The sequence below is a fragment of the Nipponia nippon genome, unplaced genomic scaffold, assembly GCF_047370975.1.
Source record: "Nipponia nippon isolate SJK-2023a ecotype South Korea unplaced genomic scaffold, ASM4737097v1 scaffold_1, whole genome shotgun sequence".
NCBI classification, from domain to species: domain Eukaryota; kingdom Metazoa; phylum Chordata; class Aves; order Pelecaniformes; family Threskiornithidae; genus Nipponia; species Nipponia nippon.
Window position 1 is genome coordinate 119,394,480 of NW_028262290.1, and position 17,686 is coordinate 119,412,165.

Consider the following 17,686-nt stretch of genomic DNA (forward strand, 5'->3'; position numbering starts at 1 on the left):
CTTGTAAAACATATGACCAGACCGATTACACTTACATTTTGTCTGTTCTTATTTTAAACTCTAAGATTTTGAAGAAAAGTTGTTGCTTGTGATGTTGACACTGAAAATTGTCAGTCTACAGAAATGCCTGAACAGTGTCAGTGTGGTTTTTCACCTCAAACCTTGCTTTACTGCCATGAATAGGGGAGGCAGCTCCCATCTACACAGTCTAAATTTCACCTGAGTCATTTTGCTGGACTTTCATACTGGATGACTCTTCTGCAAGCCAAAACTTAGAAAAAAGAAACTAGTAATCTCAGAAGGTGACATAGAATTTAAGGCTGTGTAAATCTGGGGCTCCCTTCCCTCACTCGTAGATCTTTTATTGAGAGACCACCACCAGACATGCTATATGGGATGTATCCCTTTTGTCCACTGAGAACTAGACAAAAACCATGATTACAAAAACGTTGCATTATTTCTTCCAACCACCATCCTCCTCTGCTTCTGCATCTCATTTTTCTGAGGGTGTTCACAGTTGCACGGCACAGCAAATCACTTTTATTCTTGCACAAGACTCTGCAGAATCAGCTGATACTTCAACTCGTTTTTTTAATACATTCCAAATACCTCAGTGAACAAGATAATTTAACTTCCATATGGTTCCTCCAGGTACCTCAAGCAAGGCACACGGTTAAGTATCTCCCTGAATTGTGCCCTGCATAAATATCTTATGTATGGATTTGAATACTTCCTTTCTTACAGAAAAAAAAAAAAATTACTTACTAAACAGTTGGCAATAGAGGACCTGTAAGCTTCTCTTCATGGTATCATGTGGTCCTGCTGGTCTGCCAGTTTATTCATGATTCTGTCAAAGAAATCAAGAGAAGAAAATGACTTATTACTATATATGTTCTATTGTTATACCTGTTGATTACAAAGAAAGATGAAGCTTCACAGGAAAATTGTATTGATTAGCAATGGGAAACTGCCTAACTGTGCTTTGCTTGTGTTAGCCGTGCTCTCCAACAGCTTGGCAGTGAAGGGTAGAGCTATGGCCAAAAAGGGGAAAAATTCTCAAGAGTATACAAAATACACGCACTGAGAATTACTTTCACATCGTGTCTGTTACTCGATAAAATCAATCTCACAAGAGTCTTTTTGGTTTGGAGAAAGGATCCTCACTGGAAGAGCAAACACAAGATGTGGACACTACCAGGCAGGAGTCTCCTCCCTGAGTCTGTCTGACCTTTTCACATCCCTCAAGAATTACAACGAGGAGAAAATCCACCGTCCTTTCCCAATCAAAACTTCAATGGTGCCAAAGGGGGGAGATCCCAAACTGTGCTGAAATGGTGGCACAGAAGGCAGCTTTGTCCTGGCAATTTTTAGCTTCATGTTATGCAGCTATTGTAGCTTATATCACCTCCTGACCTACCCCACCAGCCACCTGGGCTGCAGCTAGAGCTGCAGCAACTGGAGAATCTTCTCTATGTCCCTGGAAACTTTCTCTTTCTCCTAAACTGAACTATCTTGGTGTAGAAGGGAATCTCATAATTCTTGTAACTGCTGTCTGAAAATGGGATGTGGCAAAAATATCTGACCACCCCATCTCCCCACCTTTGCCCATTTGGGGAGTGACTAACGACATTTTATGTGTCCTCAGATGGTATATTCAAATACTTGTCACGTATTTTTCACCTCAGTTTTAAAAATATTATGAAAAAATAAATTCCAATTATGCTGATACTAATTATTTGCATTGTGAGGGAAATAAATGCATAAATCAGAAGTGAAAAGCAAATGTAGTCCCAAAGCACTGCTGTGAGTTATGTCTCACTGAGTACCCAAAGACAACACAGCATTTAAGCTCTTCATTCCGTAAAAAAGCATTTGCTAAAGATTCATAACCAACTTTGAAAGACAGGACACTGAGATCATCCTCCTAAAATGCCTCTTGTCAATATTGAACAGCATGTAGTATCCTCTAGTTTTCAGTTCAACATAATTTAATCTTCTGAACTCCTGGGGACATTTCTGAGTCATTTTAACATGCCCCCATATAAATCTTTCAGAGCTTATTTAAAATGCAATCTTGAAGACATAAGATAAACAAGTCAAACCAATGAATAACACCTTTGGACTGAATAAATGCTGAAGAGTTTGTGAAAACAGAACTATGCTTGGCTTTAATGTGGAAGCCTCAAAAGGATCGTGACTTTTCTTGCCTGTGTTCTGTAACAAAACCTGAGCATCTTTCGTTAAGTTATTAGATACAAAAATTTATGTACACAAACACACACAGTGGTTTTGGATTCTCCCACTCTTGACTTTCCATTTAAAACTGGACCTTAAAAACATCTGAGTAACTTGCAGAAATGTCAGTATTTGCAAGGTGTTTTCTCCTAAATGAAAGCAATCATCTGTGAATTAATTTACTACTTTTTAATCAAAATCAGAATTAGACTCATGCCATTGTTTGATCATGAAAACTTGGTGAGGGACACCTGTTCATCCCTTTCACCTTAAGGTTTACCAAACAACAAAGCAAACATAGTAAAAAACCCTCAGTCTTTATGCATAAATAGACATTATATAGTCTATTACAGCACTTTTCAAAGATGCATATACAAAAAGTCTATGTTTAGCATCCATTAAGATATTAATAAAAATATACGCAGGAAAGGACGAAAACCAGATAAGCCACTGACAGTGTAGATTCCATATCCCCAAGGGCTCTGCTTGTAAGTTTGTGTCAAAACAGGATTTATAAGCACTGACCCATCTGAAGTCATAAAAATACAATGGAAAAAAGGGAGAACCTGAAATTGCAACCCTAAATCCACATTATTTACTTTGTAGAATTTGAACTGTGCTTGGCAACTGTGATATGATACAGTTTTTGGCTGTGAACAACAATTTTTTCATATTTCTCTTCCATATCCATGTTAATGCTACCCATAATATATAAAGGTATTTGCTTATAAATTCTGGTATTGTGGCTAAAACAAACTGTATGCTTTTCTATATGTATTTATTTAGACAGGTCTCTTAGGATAATTCACCCCATGCTAAGAAATAGGAACTAGTGTGCCTATGGGGAAAGAAACAAAGATTAGCACTGGAAAACTTTCACTGTGTTCTTCTGTTGCCTTGTTTAGAAGATTTATCTTTTTGATAATGGCTACAAGGCCATAAAATTATACATAGAGAACTCAGTGAAGATGTATAAACCAAATGGTGCCATGAGTTTACAACCTCTCAATTTCTTCAAAGTCCTCGGTGTGACTTAGGGTTAAATTTAAACACGAGTGGAAAATATTGCAATTAAACTTTCCATAATTTTTAATACCTCACTTCTTGTGTACAGGAAATGCATGCAAATCAAGGATTTATTTCACAGATATTGTAAGGCAAGAGACATTTTATGAGATTTATTTGTATACATTTGGAAGCCAAATCACACCAACGATGGTTTTCCAAAGACAGAGACTGCTTGCAACCACTATCAATGCTGCACAAAGTTCAGGCAGATGAACCATCATCCCATTAAGTGCCTGAATCAAGACCTGACATAAGAACAGAGGAACCACTACTGCTCCTACCCAGGTGAAAGCTCCAGTGAGCCCATTACCCTGTCTTTAACATTAGCTGCTAGCAGGACCGTAGGGAAATAACACGTGAAACAACATGAGTGTAAAGCAATCCTTACTCCCTGGCATAGCTTGCTCTACTTCCAGCAGCCCTGAGCTGAATACAGTATCTGAGCTGCCATGGTTTTTTTAACTTGACAATAATTATTCCTTATCTCCTCTGTGTCATACACAATTTTAGTCTTTCGTTAGATCATTTAGAATCTCTTTTTCAAGCTGAGGAATTCTTATATTTTTGTTTCTTCCAGACAGAAGATATATCCTATGTCTGATAATCATCATGCCTTAAGCTGTACATATCCCTTTCAGTTTGGATCTGAGGATTAGGGAACAAAATTGCAGGCAGCCATCAAAATTTGGGTGTGTATTAGATTTTCGTATTGGACAGTGATGTTTCCTATTTCTTCCCTACTTCGTTCCCAATTCTGCCTATGATTCTCTTTTCCTTTTTGAGTGCTGCTGAGCTTTACTCCACTGTTTTATAAAGCTGCCTGCTACAAATCCCTGAATGGCAATAACTCACCTGGAGTCCATCCTCAGGTATGTAGAGCTAGGACTCTTTTTCACCTGTGTGTGTGACTTTGCAATTATCAGCACTGAATTTCATCTGCCATTTTATCACCCAGTCACTTACTACTATGACATTTATGAGACATGGCAATGAAGGGCAGAGGAGTAGTAGTAGTAGTAGTAGTAGTAGTAGTAGTAGTAATAATAATAATAATATATAATATAATATATTATATATTATATTATATATTATTATTATTATTATTATTATTATTATTATTCTAATAGAACAAATATACACCCATTGTATATAACAGCTTCTGAAGTTGCCACAGTTTCAACACTAATACTAATTTCAGCAGCTTCCAATCACAGTTCAATCATGGAAAATCTTCAGTATCTCTAAGAAGAGAAAGCAAAGATTCATGGTCAGGCTTTTGAAAAGCTGCAGAGGAAACCTCCTTTCTGAGTATCAACCCATGTCCAGCCATCACAGTACTATACCATGGCCATGCAGGCACACCTAATCCAAAAGTTCTTTTCCTGGAAGTACCAGGTTTTTGTAGTCTTTAGCTTATGAAAATCTTTTGCAGGTCTGCTGTGATAAATACATTTATTTATTGCAAGCAAGAAAGGTTACATATTGAGTGGCTGGTAGCTGAGAGTGCTCCAGTTCACCAACCCATGTTTTCATAAGTATTTGAGCATGCAGTTTTAGGCACTAATAGATTAAGAGAGTTGTGCACAAGCAGATGGAAAATGCAGACACACAGCCAGTTCCTGACCTTGGTCAGGTTAATGTAAAACCAGAGTATTGCCACCTGTTTTAAATACATGGTCACTTACAAGAAGAAAAAAATACGAGAGTGAACAGAAACAAAAATGGTCCTGGAAAAAAATAGATTTGGAAATGTGCATTAAACTTTAATAATCGAAAATCTAATCTAGGTACCTCAGTTTTGTACCCATTTTATCCTCACTCTATTTTTTTAACACTTCCCTGAGTTTTCTTGGGAGTATACTTCTCCAAAATATTAATTATAAAACATACTGTGCTTTAATATTTGATAAGCCATTCTGAGTATGAGGGAATTACCTGTTACAAATATACCACATCTTTTATAAGTTGTTTGGGTTTTTTGGGTTTTTTTGGGGTGTTTTTTTTTGTTTTGGTTTGGTTTGGTTTTTTGTTTGTTTGTTTGTTTTTGGGTTTTTTTAAATTAAAAAAAAAAAATCTTAACCTTAATTTCCTAGATCCATATTTAGGTCTCCAAGTAAATGGGCATATTCCCAATTACTCTGAACACCCACAGTCTCTCTTCTGAAAACCAGGAAATAAAGGTTTAGTTATGACTTCTGATTTTTTTCTGTATTGTAATTCATATTGGTGTACCTACTGATATATTTTGAAACAAAGTAATAAAGCTAGTGCAAGTTTGTACTCAAATCAATTTCAATTCAGAAAGGCTCATCTTCAATAGTTAAATTAGTAGAAATTTGTATTCAGAAAAGGTGTCACATGCCTAGCCTCAGATACCTGTGTTTGAAAATATCGGCTAAGCATTTGGTGTCTGAAATGGACTTACATATTTTGCCCTTTTTAGTGCACAATATTTCACATGTAGTTTGTCTTACACAGGATGATGAATAGATGTGTGAAATCCCTATGGACAGCCAGCAATATTGTCTTTTGCAGTAAGTGATCCCCTCAACGTCACAGCTAAATTAAAGAGAACAATGAAGACATAATGATAAATAGAAGACAAAAGAGTCCAAAGAGCTGACAGCTCCCATCCATTCATTATGTCTGACGGGAAAAAAGAAATACCAATGGTGCCTCAAATTAAAGAAGAAATGGAGAAGAACAGAAGATGAACATTGAGGCAAAGCTAACAGTCAATGGAGAACCCTTTTTCTTTGTGAATCCGTCAAACAGAAACCAGGAGACTGAAATAAAGAAGGTGGAAAAACAGTAATGGAAAAAAAGAGGAAATAGACAAAAGACACGCCGCTTCCATCCCATGAAGCGCCCAAACTATATGTTATTTCTGACTGCCTTCTCTCCTCTATGGATGATTCTGGAAAGAAGAAAAAGCTACATCACTGACAGTTCTCAACTATATTATTCTTGGCTCTGCAGAAAACGAAAGAGGAAAAGAAGACACACCTAGAAGTTCTTCCATCTCCAGTCATTGTTGAATCCCCAATCAAGGAAACATAGCCTTGATCCGTTTAGTACTGTACCGTCCTGTGATGTTCAACGAACACCTTACAAGACAGCAACAGCAGAGGTTCCTCACTTACAACTCAGAGAGCTGTGACTCCCCCAGGAGTTACTCACCTAGCATAAATTCCACCACCAAGGTCTTCACCTGCTGCTTCCCGCAGGTTAGTCACTTTGAGGGTATTCAAGTGTGCCTCATAAAAGGAAGCAGATGTACTCTTCTGGACTACACAGGGCTCAAGTGCAACTTTGTGTTTTCAAGCTTGTGTGATTTGTTTCTTAATTCAATGGCCTACTTCCACAATCCAGCTGTTATTTTGCAAAATTTATATCCCAAAAAGCTTCAGGGTATGCTAATAAAAACATGATTAACTTGCAGCAATAAGACTCCTCTGAGCAAGAATTCTGTGTTCTTGTTCAACATGTGCCACATTGCTGTGATTTATTTCCCGCTGCTTGGAACATGAAACCCATCGTTACCATCTTTCTTCATAACATCCCGAGTGCAGCATTTTTTATATTTATGTCCCCTTTATACTTAGATCTTTTAGCACTCTTTGGAATGGATTCCTCTTTGCAGATCTAAGCAAGAGCAATTCACACCTACTTCCACAATTATCCTCAAAAGTGTACACCCTAAGGTCTCCAAAGAGTAGGGTCTACCCTCAGGATATCACAGCTGATCAGAACCCGTCTTGCTGGCATTGTGTAGACCTGTCACACCTGCATAAGGAATAGTCAGGTAGGAGCTGAACTAGAGATACTACCATGCTTTTCTGCATACACAAGACTTGCATCCTATGTAATGTGGACTTAGAAGCCGAGAATCTCATACCATCCAGAAAAAAAAACAACAAAAACCAAACCAAAAACAACAACCCCAAAGCCTCTCTTCTCTCTGCATTCAGGTGAAGAGCATCTACAATCCCCACTGGGCCTAAGCCTGGTTGTGGTTATTCTTGTATTGGTGTTTGAATCCATACCTTCCCATTACCACAGAGATAAACACAAATCAAGAAAAACACACGAGAAAGCAGTGTCAATACACAAGGAAAACCTGACAGTAACTGCTCCCTCTTCCCCAGTTTCCCTGCTTCATCATGAACTTTTGAAATCCCAATCCTCCCTTCTCTGCTAACATAATAGTTCAAATGACTGTGTCCCCACAGGCCTCCTCCCAACTGCAACAGTGTCTCCACGAACATCATCATCTAGGCTAGATGATCGCTTAAAGGCTACTGTCATTAGCATGGTGAGTGGAGGACATTGTCAGCTAACTCATTCTTCATCGTCTTCCTTCATTCACATGTCGAACCTGGGGCATGTTGATGAAAGGGGGAGAGAGGAAAGACTTACACTCTTGGTGTTCACTGTCATAAAAATAGATGGGCATGAAGAACCTCATGTCCAGGTGACCATGGCCAGGGGAAGAACTCAGTCTGAAAAGGCCAGGTAACACTGCTGTTGCCTTTGGCTGTCAAATGCCTTGATGTCTGTGGTAATCTTATGAACAATCACTGAAACAGCCAAGGGCAAGCATTGAAAGGGTAGGGAAAACTGAGAGGAAAAATACCAGCGTGTAAGCGAAAGGTCATTTAACGTGAGACTTCCCTGCTTTGATGTGTGCCTGCCCTCCAGCAAGCTTGAGCCCCATGACCTTTTGGGAAAAGCTGTGACAGACAGCGTTACTGTCTTCGCTGTTTATAACTGAGAAGTCCCAGAGATGGAGACTGGAATAACTATAAAGCACTAGGCTATTGAATGTACTTCACACACCATTGATAGTGCAAGGCACTACTTCTTGATTTTGTTCTTAATTATCTACTATTAGCAAATACTTTTGAAGGCAGCTCCAGTGGGAGAGAAGTCTGAACATCAGTTGTTCTGGTTGCTTCCTATTCCCATGGGTGCACAGACACGACTGTCTCTGTGTCTGTCTGTCCACTTGTAGTATACGAAGCAGCAGCTTGTCCTTGTTATCATTCATCTTTGTGGAGCTCTGAGAAGCTAACATCTTCATAAGGATCAAACTGACTTAGCAGCTATAGGGAATATTAGAATTTGGTCATTAATACACATTAGGGGTGGAGAGGGGAAAAATTTTGTGCGCATTTTAAAACTTTTATATGGTTGAATCTGGATCCAGTAGCATTTATGTAAGTTCCTTTGCTCCACTTTTCTCCTACACCATTACTTAAGCTACACTGCTTATTAGTTAGGTATTATTTTGTTGCAGTTATACCACACATAAAAATACTTTTCCAATTTTGTCAATTAGTTCCAAATGAATTAACCATCTGGTTACTGTTATCAAGTTATTATACATCAAAGATGAAAGATTTGGCAGCGTCAGCTCAGTGTCTATTTTCTGCAACAACCTAACACTTGATTGTGACACTAGTCATTTTAAGGCACTATAGAATGCCATTAGATACTTTTAACCTTACAACAAATCTGTTGCCACAGAAGGTCTTCTGGGTGCCCATTTGTCTTCTGTTGCTTAAAAAGGCAATTTTTTTCTAACGGTACCAGGGTGCCGTTTTCCAGGTGGAGGAAGTGACTTCTGCCACTTGAATAACATGAAAATCTCTATTATCTAACAGTAATACGAGACATACGACACATAACTGAGCCATTCAAACCTCTTTCGGGAAATCTCACATACGCAAATATGTGCTCTGTAAATTTACTTCAACTGGAAAACTAATAATAATACGTTATGGTCTAGCTACACAAATATTACCATTATAGTTCTTTCTTTTCAGTTACTAATGGCCATTTGAAACTTATCTTTGATGATGAAATTTTATTGCACAGCTTGAAACATGGTATTTTTGCTAACTGTCTGAAGAAAAAGAGTCCAACTTCTCTGAGTTTGGGGGAGGATCATCTTTCACATTGCAACATAAAAAAAAAAAAGTGAAACAACTGGGTCAAGAAAGTTGTAAAGAAATAGTCCTTAGTGAAAAGAACCTTTCACTGTCCTCTTGAAGGACTTTTTTTTTTTTAAAAGAAATATGATAGATTTAAGACTAAGTTGTGTAATTTTTCAAAATTTTCTTTATGGGTCTTATGGGAGTGAAACCAAAGAAAATCTTTTAATATTGTATTGAGTTCACGATGAAAATGTCACATGCTGCACTATGCCCAGGAAGCATTCAGCAGTGTAAATTGACAGGAAAACTTTATAACCATTGGAAGCTCTCCTGCTAAAAGACCTTCTTGGCACACAAAACTACACTAGTTAAGATATCTCTGTAACTTCTGGGAAAACAAAAAAATATAGCTTGTTCTTCCTTGTCAATCACAGCAGGGAATGGACGTAGAAACAAGCTCCATTTCCACATCACTTTTACGATGGCATGTTTTCCCTGGAGGATCTCCCATGGCATCTCACCTGCCTCAGGGTGTCCACAATGTGGATGCTGACATTTGATTTACTCACCTAAACTCCCTCTGTAGACAGCACATAGACTGGCTCCTCTGAAGCCTGATGCCTGTGACCTGTTTAAAATGCCTCTGTTGGAAGGAGGAGACCCACCCCTTATACGGGGCTGCTTCTCTCCATTCAGTTTCAGAGGGCTGAAGGTCCACCATTGATTTCAGCTCGTAACATTGAAAATGAGGATGCCAACATCTGTACAAAGGAATCCCACCCAGTGCTTTCCCCAGCTACAGGGATCTCAAGGTTTACGGGGTTAACTTCTCTGCAGCTGTGTTAAACTGTTCCCTTGTTCCTATTGTGTAGGATACACAATAAAAAAGACTTAATGTAAAGAACAGGCAAGCAAATAGCTCTGCCTGCACTGTAATAAACACTGGAGAGCTGGAAAAGCAGGTACTTTTGTGAAGCAGCTGAAATCAGGCTTTTGACATTATTCAGCTTGATTAAATGTAAATATTTCAAGTAGAGAAGAAAAAAGAGTGCAAAAGAGAAGGTACGATTTTCCATCTCTTATAATATGGTACTGTATTCCTAAGGTTGATTGATTGGGTCAAATTTTCAAGAATGGAAAGCATCAGCTGTAAACAAATAGGAGTATGCATGCTCTGCATGTCTGAAATCTAGGCCAAAATATCAGTTTCATAAAGATGCTTGAGTATTCAAAAATGCAAGCAAGTGCCTTGCTGTCAAACAGACCTGTATTGTAGCACTGAAAACACCGTTACACTGGCCCTAGATGACTTTAAAGAAAATCCGGTAGAGATGGAAACATCTCAATCTAACATTTTAACTGCAAGATCATCTTCCCTTTAGTAAACACCACATTTAACCAGCTAAACAAATAACCCTTAATAAACTACCACAATGGAGGCTTAATATTGTGCATCACGGTTATCTGATTTACACTGAACTAAAGATGCGAGCTAAGGAAGGAAAGTGCCTGTAATTGTTTTGACGAAAATTTCACACATTGGGTTTTGGCTTTGATAAACCTTAACTGTAAAGAGGGTCTCTTTTACTAACTTTCCTCAAGAGACCGTAAAGATTAAGCAGGTCAAGGGATATGCAAGAAGAAAAAGGTCAAAACAGACTAATTAAGTTTTGGCCCATCTCTAGGGGAAATTCAGCTGACTTGATGTCAGATAAGTAGAGATGAGCCCAGCCCACAACCCATACATTCTGCTTTGTCTCCCAGCTCCCGGCTAGTCTACATCTATAAAGCAGAGAGGAAATAATTGCCAATGAAGGACACCAACATAGTGCTCTTCTGACTCCAGCAGATGCTGAATCCAGTCCACAAAACCAGCCTTTTTGAAAACTGAAGATGGGTGAGGAACAAGAGCTTTGAGAATCAGGTCACAGTGCCCTACCAGTGTATTTTGGTTGTGGCCCATCCTATTGTATCAAAAAAGATCACATAATTAAGGAGAACATAAACACCTGAGCTGCCAAAAAATTAAATAACAAGCAATGCAATCATTATTGCAATTTTGAATTGCACACGTATGTTTACGTATGTACATAGCAGATGATGGCTATGTTTTCTGCTTGTCTTTCCTTATTTCCCTGTGTATACTAGCATGCCTCCCCCGGTGACAAAAGTAAAAAAAAAAAAAAAAAAGGAAAAAAATTAATAAACATATATGGCATTTCCCCTTTTTCTTTACAGTGAAAAGAAAATCATATAACATTTCCCATCAAAATATACGTTTAAGAATATTTCCATGTCAGTTTTGGATGGAATGTTTTGAACCAGCTCTAATCATAATGTGTAAGTATGGCATAAGGATCTAATTTAACAATGACAGAATATAATAGACATATACAAGTACCTAAAATTGAAAGAAACATTTTATTATAGTTGAAATAAGCATGGTAGGAAAGCATAACCGCCTTTTGAATTCTCAACCATTCAGTCTCAATGGTGCACTAATATATTTAATAGCAACCCATACTGTTGTTTTTTTTTTAACAGAGCATAAATTCCTAAAAACCCAACGTGATCTGTAATGATATTTTAGTAAAAATATCAGTACAGTAAACAAACATGAAAGGTTGGTTTTTTTAAGGCCTCTTCGTGTGCCTTGCCAGATCCTTTTGCCCCCATGACAGGGTGTTAGTTCTGGGGCAATTCCAACTGAACTGTTTGCTAGTTTCCTTTGTGCAGCGATTTTGGAACACTCATTCGTCTTGGAATAGTGTCTATTACTTCAAAGAATAAGTCTTTTTGAAGTAGCTTCTTGTATGAAATTATAACAACTCATGCTCTAAGAATAGAGGCATCTTTGGCAGATTTGGATGGATGGATGCATAAATGCATGTACACAATCATATGCCATGGAAAGTAAGATGATGTCTTGACCTACGTCTCACTGGTTAAACCTGCTTTTCACGGAGCCATTTACTACCTCTCCTATAATCAGACATTCAATATGGTAAGAAGAGAAGGGAGATAAAGTGAGCTCTGAAATATGACTGCTCTGCTTTGGAGAGCTGATCAACATACACTGGAAAGTAGAAGAATACACTCGCTTAGACCTGACATTTCATCTGAGAGTTTATTATGACTGTGTCTAGTTCAAGGGACACCATTTATTTATCCTCAACTTTCAGCCCCAAGGTTTGATGTCAAAGGAAGAAGTGGCCTCAGAAAGAATAGGGGACCACCAACCAGTGACCCAGCCATAAATAGCAACCCCTTTTATAGAAGAATATTTTGCACACCATTTTGACACAACGGGTGGGAATAAAATGAAAATTTCACATGGCATCAAACAGAAATGTAGCCCCATAAAAATTTAGGGTTGGAGGGATGTGGCAGGAAATAGGCTCTTGGTAATTTCTAAATTATTCATTCTTGTCCATGCAAGGTTATTGTAGTACAAACACTGTATTTCATTTGAAAATGTATGTGGTCCTGCCTGATTCAACAGGAAGAGTTTCCAAGAAAATTAAATGTCAGAGCAGTGAGTCTTATTGGTTTTACTCAATATAAATTAACTTTTTATGCAACTCTGAATGATAATGCCCTGCTCTCTGTCAACGTGATGTCAACAACTTCAGGCTTTGGAGAGGGGGACTGAAGGCAAGAGAAGGAGAGATAGGGGCACATCCAGTGTTAACCTGGCACTGTCTCAGATTTAGCTCTGCATGACAGGTCTGTAGCTTTAGAGAAGATGTAGCACGCTGATCACTGTGTCTCTTATTTTCTTCCCTTTCACTTTACGCTGCCAGCAAGACTGCTGAGCTAAACAGCTCATTTTCCCTCCTCCAAAAGGTTCAAACACGTGCAGGTAAGCCAGAAGGAAATGCATAAGAAAGAATATGGGAAATCTCAAACAGCAGCATCTGAAAACATGTCATACTGTCAAGTAAGACTATGCTCAGATGCACAATTTATACCAATAGGTTAGTGAGAACTCTCATTTACTGTCTAGAAACGTGAAGTTCGTCCTCAGGCAAAATCCACTGACCCGGATGGGAGCTTTGCTTCAGTAAAGACCCCAGTACCTGGCCTGGGATTTGTAAAGCAGTGTAAGTGAAGGTCTCTGCTTCAAGAAGGCTGTTTTGGTTGTTTTTCTAACAGAGGTAAGAAACAGCATAGGCAGGAAAAGAATAAGAACCCCTGGGACTGCACGTTTGATAGGTGGATTTAAACATCTGCCTGAGTGGTTCACCTCAGCTGAAATGTAATGAGGATAGCTTCAGGTGTGTCAGATATTCTTTTCCTACATTGCAACTAAGATGGGCTAAAGCATGTTCTGAGCTGCCAAGTGCAAACGCAGAGTAATTTCAGTGACACTGTCTTAGCACGATGTGATTAAACTGGATTTTGAATATGAAAATGAACTGATGAAGGAAAAAGGGGGAAGAGTGGCCTTGTGTAAATTACAGAACAGCACAGGAGAGGATCCGGGGGACACTGGGTAATTATTACAGCAGGACTTTCTCGGGTACAAACTTCAGTGAGATTTCCCTCTCGTACTGAAAGCTAATGGAGCCTAACTCCTATTTGTGCATCTGAACACCATCTCTTTATCTTTCTGTCCCTCTCTTTTCCTACTAAAGAAAAGTCTTTCAGGGAAGCAGAGACTGCCTTCTCCACACCCTGCTTGATTGCACCATGGCTTTGCTTCTGTAGGCTGTAAAAAGTTGGGGAAAACATGTCTCTTCTGGATGCAATTCACTTCTGAGCCACGAGTTCAGCCCTGCAAGGACAGAAGATGGGAGATGACCAGCCATGGGTCTATCGTATGACATGGTTCTCCCCTCATCCCCCTATCAGCTTACGCAACTGAGCCAAGAGGCAGCCCAGGGGTGCAATGAAGGATCCTTTTCAAATAAAACTGCAGCTTCTCTCTTGCTTCAGAAGCCCCTGCTCCTGTGTGCTAAGATTGCCACGGCAGAGTTACACATGATGGCAATCAATAAGAAGCACTGAGAGCCCTTTTAGTGCATCTACCCCTGCAGTGCAAAAGTCTGCACTGGCTGCAGTTTGTACACACTGTGACAGTCCAAATAATAAACTCAAATACTTTGTTTTTTTTGTCTACCATCCAGCCTCACTCAGCGTAAGAGCAGGGACTGACCACACACATCCAGTGAATCAAGGTCACATCAAGAAGGAACCTGCTGTTTGCTGCATCTCTGCCTTGTCACTGATGGCACTGGATAGTCCAAAGAGAATGAGGTAAGGGCTTGGAGAACCACCACGGTCATGCCTAGGGCAGCCGAAAGCTGCCCTGGGAACCTGGATTCTCTCTCTGCCTCAGTGCCTAATGCCAAGGAAGTCACAAAAACCAAACTCTGCGCAGGCGGTCATTAATTGCATCTTCCTGGTTTGCTTAGAGCAGAGCGTGAAACACCTGTGCTCTGATCTGTGGAAGCGTGGAGCAATTCCAACTGTGATGGACTCAGCAAAAGCCGGCTCCAGAACAAAGAAAGGGCGATCAAATGCTATTTCTGGAAAATCAGGGCACAAACATCTCATGTTGGGCATCTAAATTAAATGTCCCTTCTTGACATTATGCTTCTGTGCCTCGTTTTCCCTGGTGTATAATGTCATTTCACCTTATCGGTATATTGTGAAGATAAATTCATTAATGTTTGTAAAGTACTCAGATGCTGCAATAATGAGAGCTGCCGAAGTGCTCCCCAGGAAATTAATAACTCTGGCTTCAAAGCTGGATCTGAATGATGTACAGTTATGGGAGGAAGGGGTGACATAATGAACTACTACGATAAAATAAAATATTGATTCATCTGAGCAGTGTTGACTGAAATCTCTCCTTATTTAAGAGAGCTCTGCTTTGCACTCATAACAGGCTTTTAAGTGTAACTTACACAGTTAAAAAAAAAAAAAGGAAAATGAGAAAAGAGACTCCAACTCAGAAATTGTATCACACAGCCCTCCTGACACCCACACAATCCTGCAGAGAACTGTGGCCTTTAGGCCCTCAACCCAGACTTTTAACATTTGAACCAACACTTGACCTTGCCTTATTACTAGTTTGGTCTCTTTTGCTAGAGTCCTTCCCGTCCATCTCTCTCTCCTGCATATTGTCTCCATCCCTTCTTAAAAGTCCCACCTATTCCTCCCCAGTTCCCCTCTGCTCCTACTCTCTGTCTCTCACCACTTTATTTCCACATATTCAATCTCTTTGTCCCTCTCCTAGTTTCCCTTGCACAGGGACTGTATCCCAGCCCTGTCCTTTTCTTTCTTAATCATTTCAGTACCAGAATCAACCACCTGGACCATGGTCACAACCTTCATATGCCTGGTCTGCAGCACACTCCCTACTGACAAAATCCTAGGAGAGCTGAGCTGCAAAGCTTAAAGAAACGCATGTGAATAAGGATTTTTCAGATCAAAATGCAGTCTAATCTGGCAGATTTCCACTAAAATGCAAAAATCTCTAAACTTGACTACAACTATAGAAATTCCTCTTAGTTTTTGTCCTAAATCCTCCTCTCTCCCTGACAAATTTCAATTTCTTGATCTGTGATACAGAAGTCCGACAAAATAATAGAAGGTACTGTAACTTCATGAAACATGATTTCCCCTCTTACACGCCCCTATTTTTTTTTTCCTCAGACGCTGAACTATTTTTACTGAAATGAAAAAGATTACAGCCTGAAATTGGAACAGAAATTTTCTGGGTTGGAAAATTTCACTTTGAATGGTAACAAAACAGTTTTACTGAGTGAGGCATCAGGCAACCTGTAGCAGACACAGGGTCAACAGAGTCCCTTGTCTATACTGTTCTGCATTCAGGAAGACTCTGAGCCACCAAATCACATCAGGAACTTGAATCTTTTCAAGGAAGCAATCAAACCATCAAGAAGGGGAAGTCCTGGAGATAAATGTGTCTGATTCTTCATATGCTTCCCTCCAAATTATGCAAGCAAAACTTCTGTCTGTTTTTTGCTGGACCACATACGCAGAGATGTATTATGATTTACAGAATTTATCACTGCAGAGTTCTTCAATTTCATTCATATTGAAAGATATGAATGCAAATCTTTAACTGAAAAATATTTAAAGAAATTAACTAGAATGGACTTAACATAAAGAATACTTTTGCAACAAATGCATTAATTGTATGCAAACTGAATTAAGTCTTTTATTAGCATGTAATTGGGGGAAATATTAATACATTATTTTAATTTGAAAAAAATCATGTTAGAAGCTTTGAAACAGAAAGCTGCATAATCGCAGCTTTAACATTAAGATGTCATTGTAAAAATGAATGTATATAATGAACTCAGAAAAATAGAAATATAAGTGTCTGATCCTTTCCTTGTTTCCTGTACATCTGCATTGGAGTTGGCCTATTGTTATTCAACTAGCTAATCATCATCTTTTGTGTGGTGTGATTGTGTTTTTACTCAGAGAGGCTAATCTGTGAAGACATCTGTTATTTGGTAGATAATAGGCCATTTCAAGTCTCAAAGCCCTGCAAGGCATTTCTGAAGAAGGAGAAGTAGATACATCTGTTCCCACCAGGTAGGACTACAACTGAGCATGCTGTAACACAGCAGAACAAAACTCTTTCATTTGCTTTTCACCAAAATGCTAAATGAACATGGAACGATGCAAACAAAGAGCAATTCTGGTGTAGTTTGTTAGGGCTGGGAGGGAGACTGACTTCATATAAATCATTTAAGTTTTCTGGAGAAAACAGAGCATCTCACACCAAAGAACAGTGGAACGTGTCATAGTGATCTATAAACCAGGCACAGTCTGAAAAAGCAGTGCTCCACTGAATCTGATGTTCTGCTGTTGGTAAAGGTCAATATTAGACATTTTGAGGGCAATGCAAATGCTTTATTATTCACTTGGAAAGAAAATCTTGTGCTCCTGCTCCCTAATGAACCAGTTCTCTCTGCATTCCATTGAAAATATACTACCTCTGCAATATCCATGAATCAATTGCAGCTCTGAACAATCCTTCTCATCATGATGATTTCTTCCCAAGAAGAAATAGGACGTATCTTTATCTTCAGGCCGCCTAAGTAACCTAGCACACAGTAGCTGCATTCTGCAAGCTTCCATTCCTTACATCTTCATCACTGCGTCAGTCTTTCCCATTGTGCTATGAATGCAGATGAGATCATCTATTCAGATTTATCTTACCTAGGGTTTGTGACACTTTCACTGACAACTGACTGCTCCTAAGGCAGGCTGACCATACAAATAGCATTAATATGTCAGCAGGAGGACAACGTGCATATGTGAACTTACAATATGTACAAATTCTTTGTATTTAGACTTTGGAATGGCACTAGCCACAAACTGCAAATTCAAGACGTTAATGTAATTTTTTTATACCAGTTTCAACTACTTCTGTATTTTGGAGAATTGTTGCCTAAACA

General features: G+C 39.0%; 1 protein-coding gene across 4 annotated transcripts in view; it reads right to left on the reverse strand.

The window, feature by feature from the left end:
- Window positions 1-17,686, reverse strand: part of TMEM108 (transmembrane protein 108) — a 201,852-nt gene that overhangs the window by 86,347 nt on the left and 97,819 nt on the right. For all 4 annotated transcript variants that reach the window (XM_087769685.1, XM_087769732.1, XM_087769726.1 and 1 more), the window contains exon 3: window positions 766-847. In XM_087769685.1, the coding sequence (XP_087625811.1) occupies window positions 766-805 (40 nt within the window). In that variant the 5' untranslated portion in view covers window positions 806-847. The remainder of the gene's footprint in view (window positions 1-765; window positions 848-17,686) is intronic.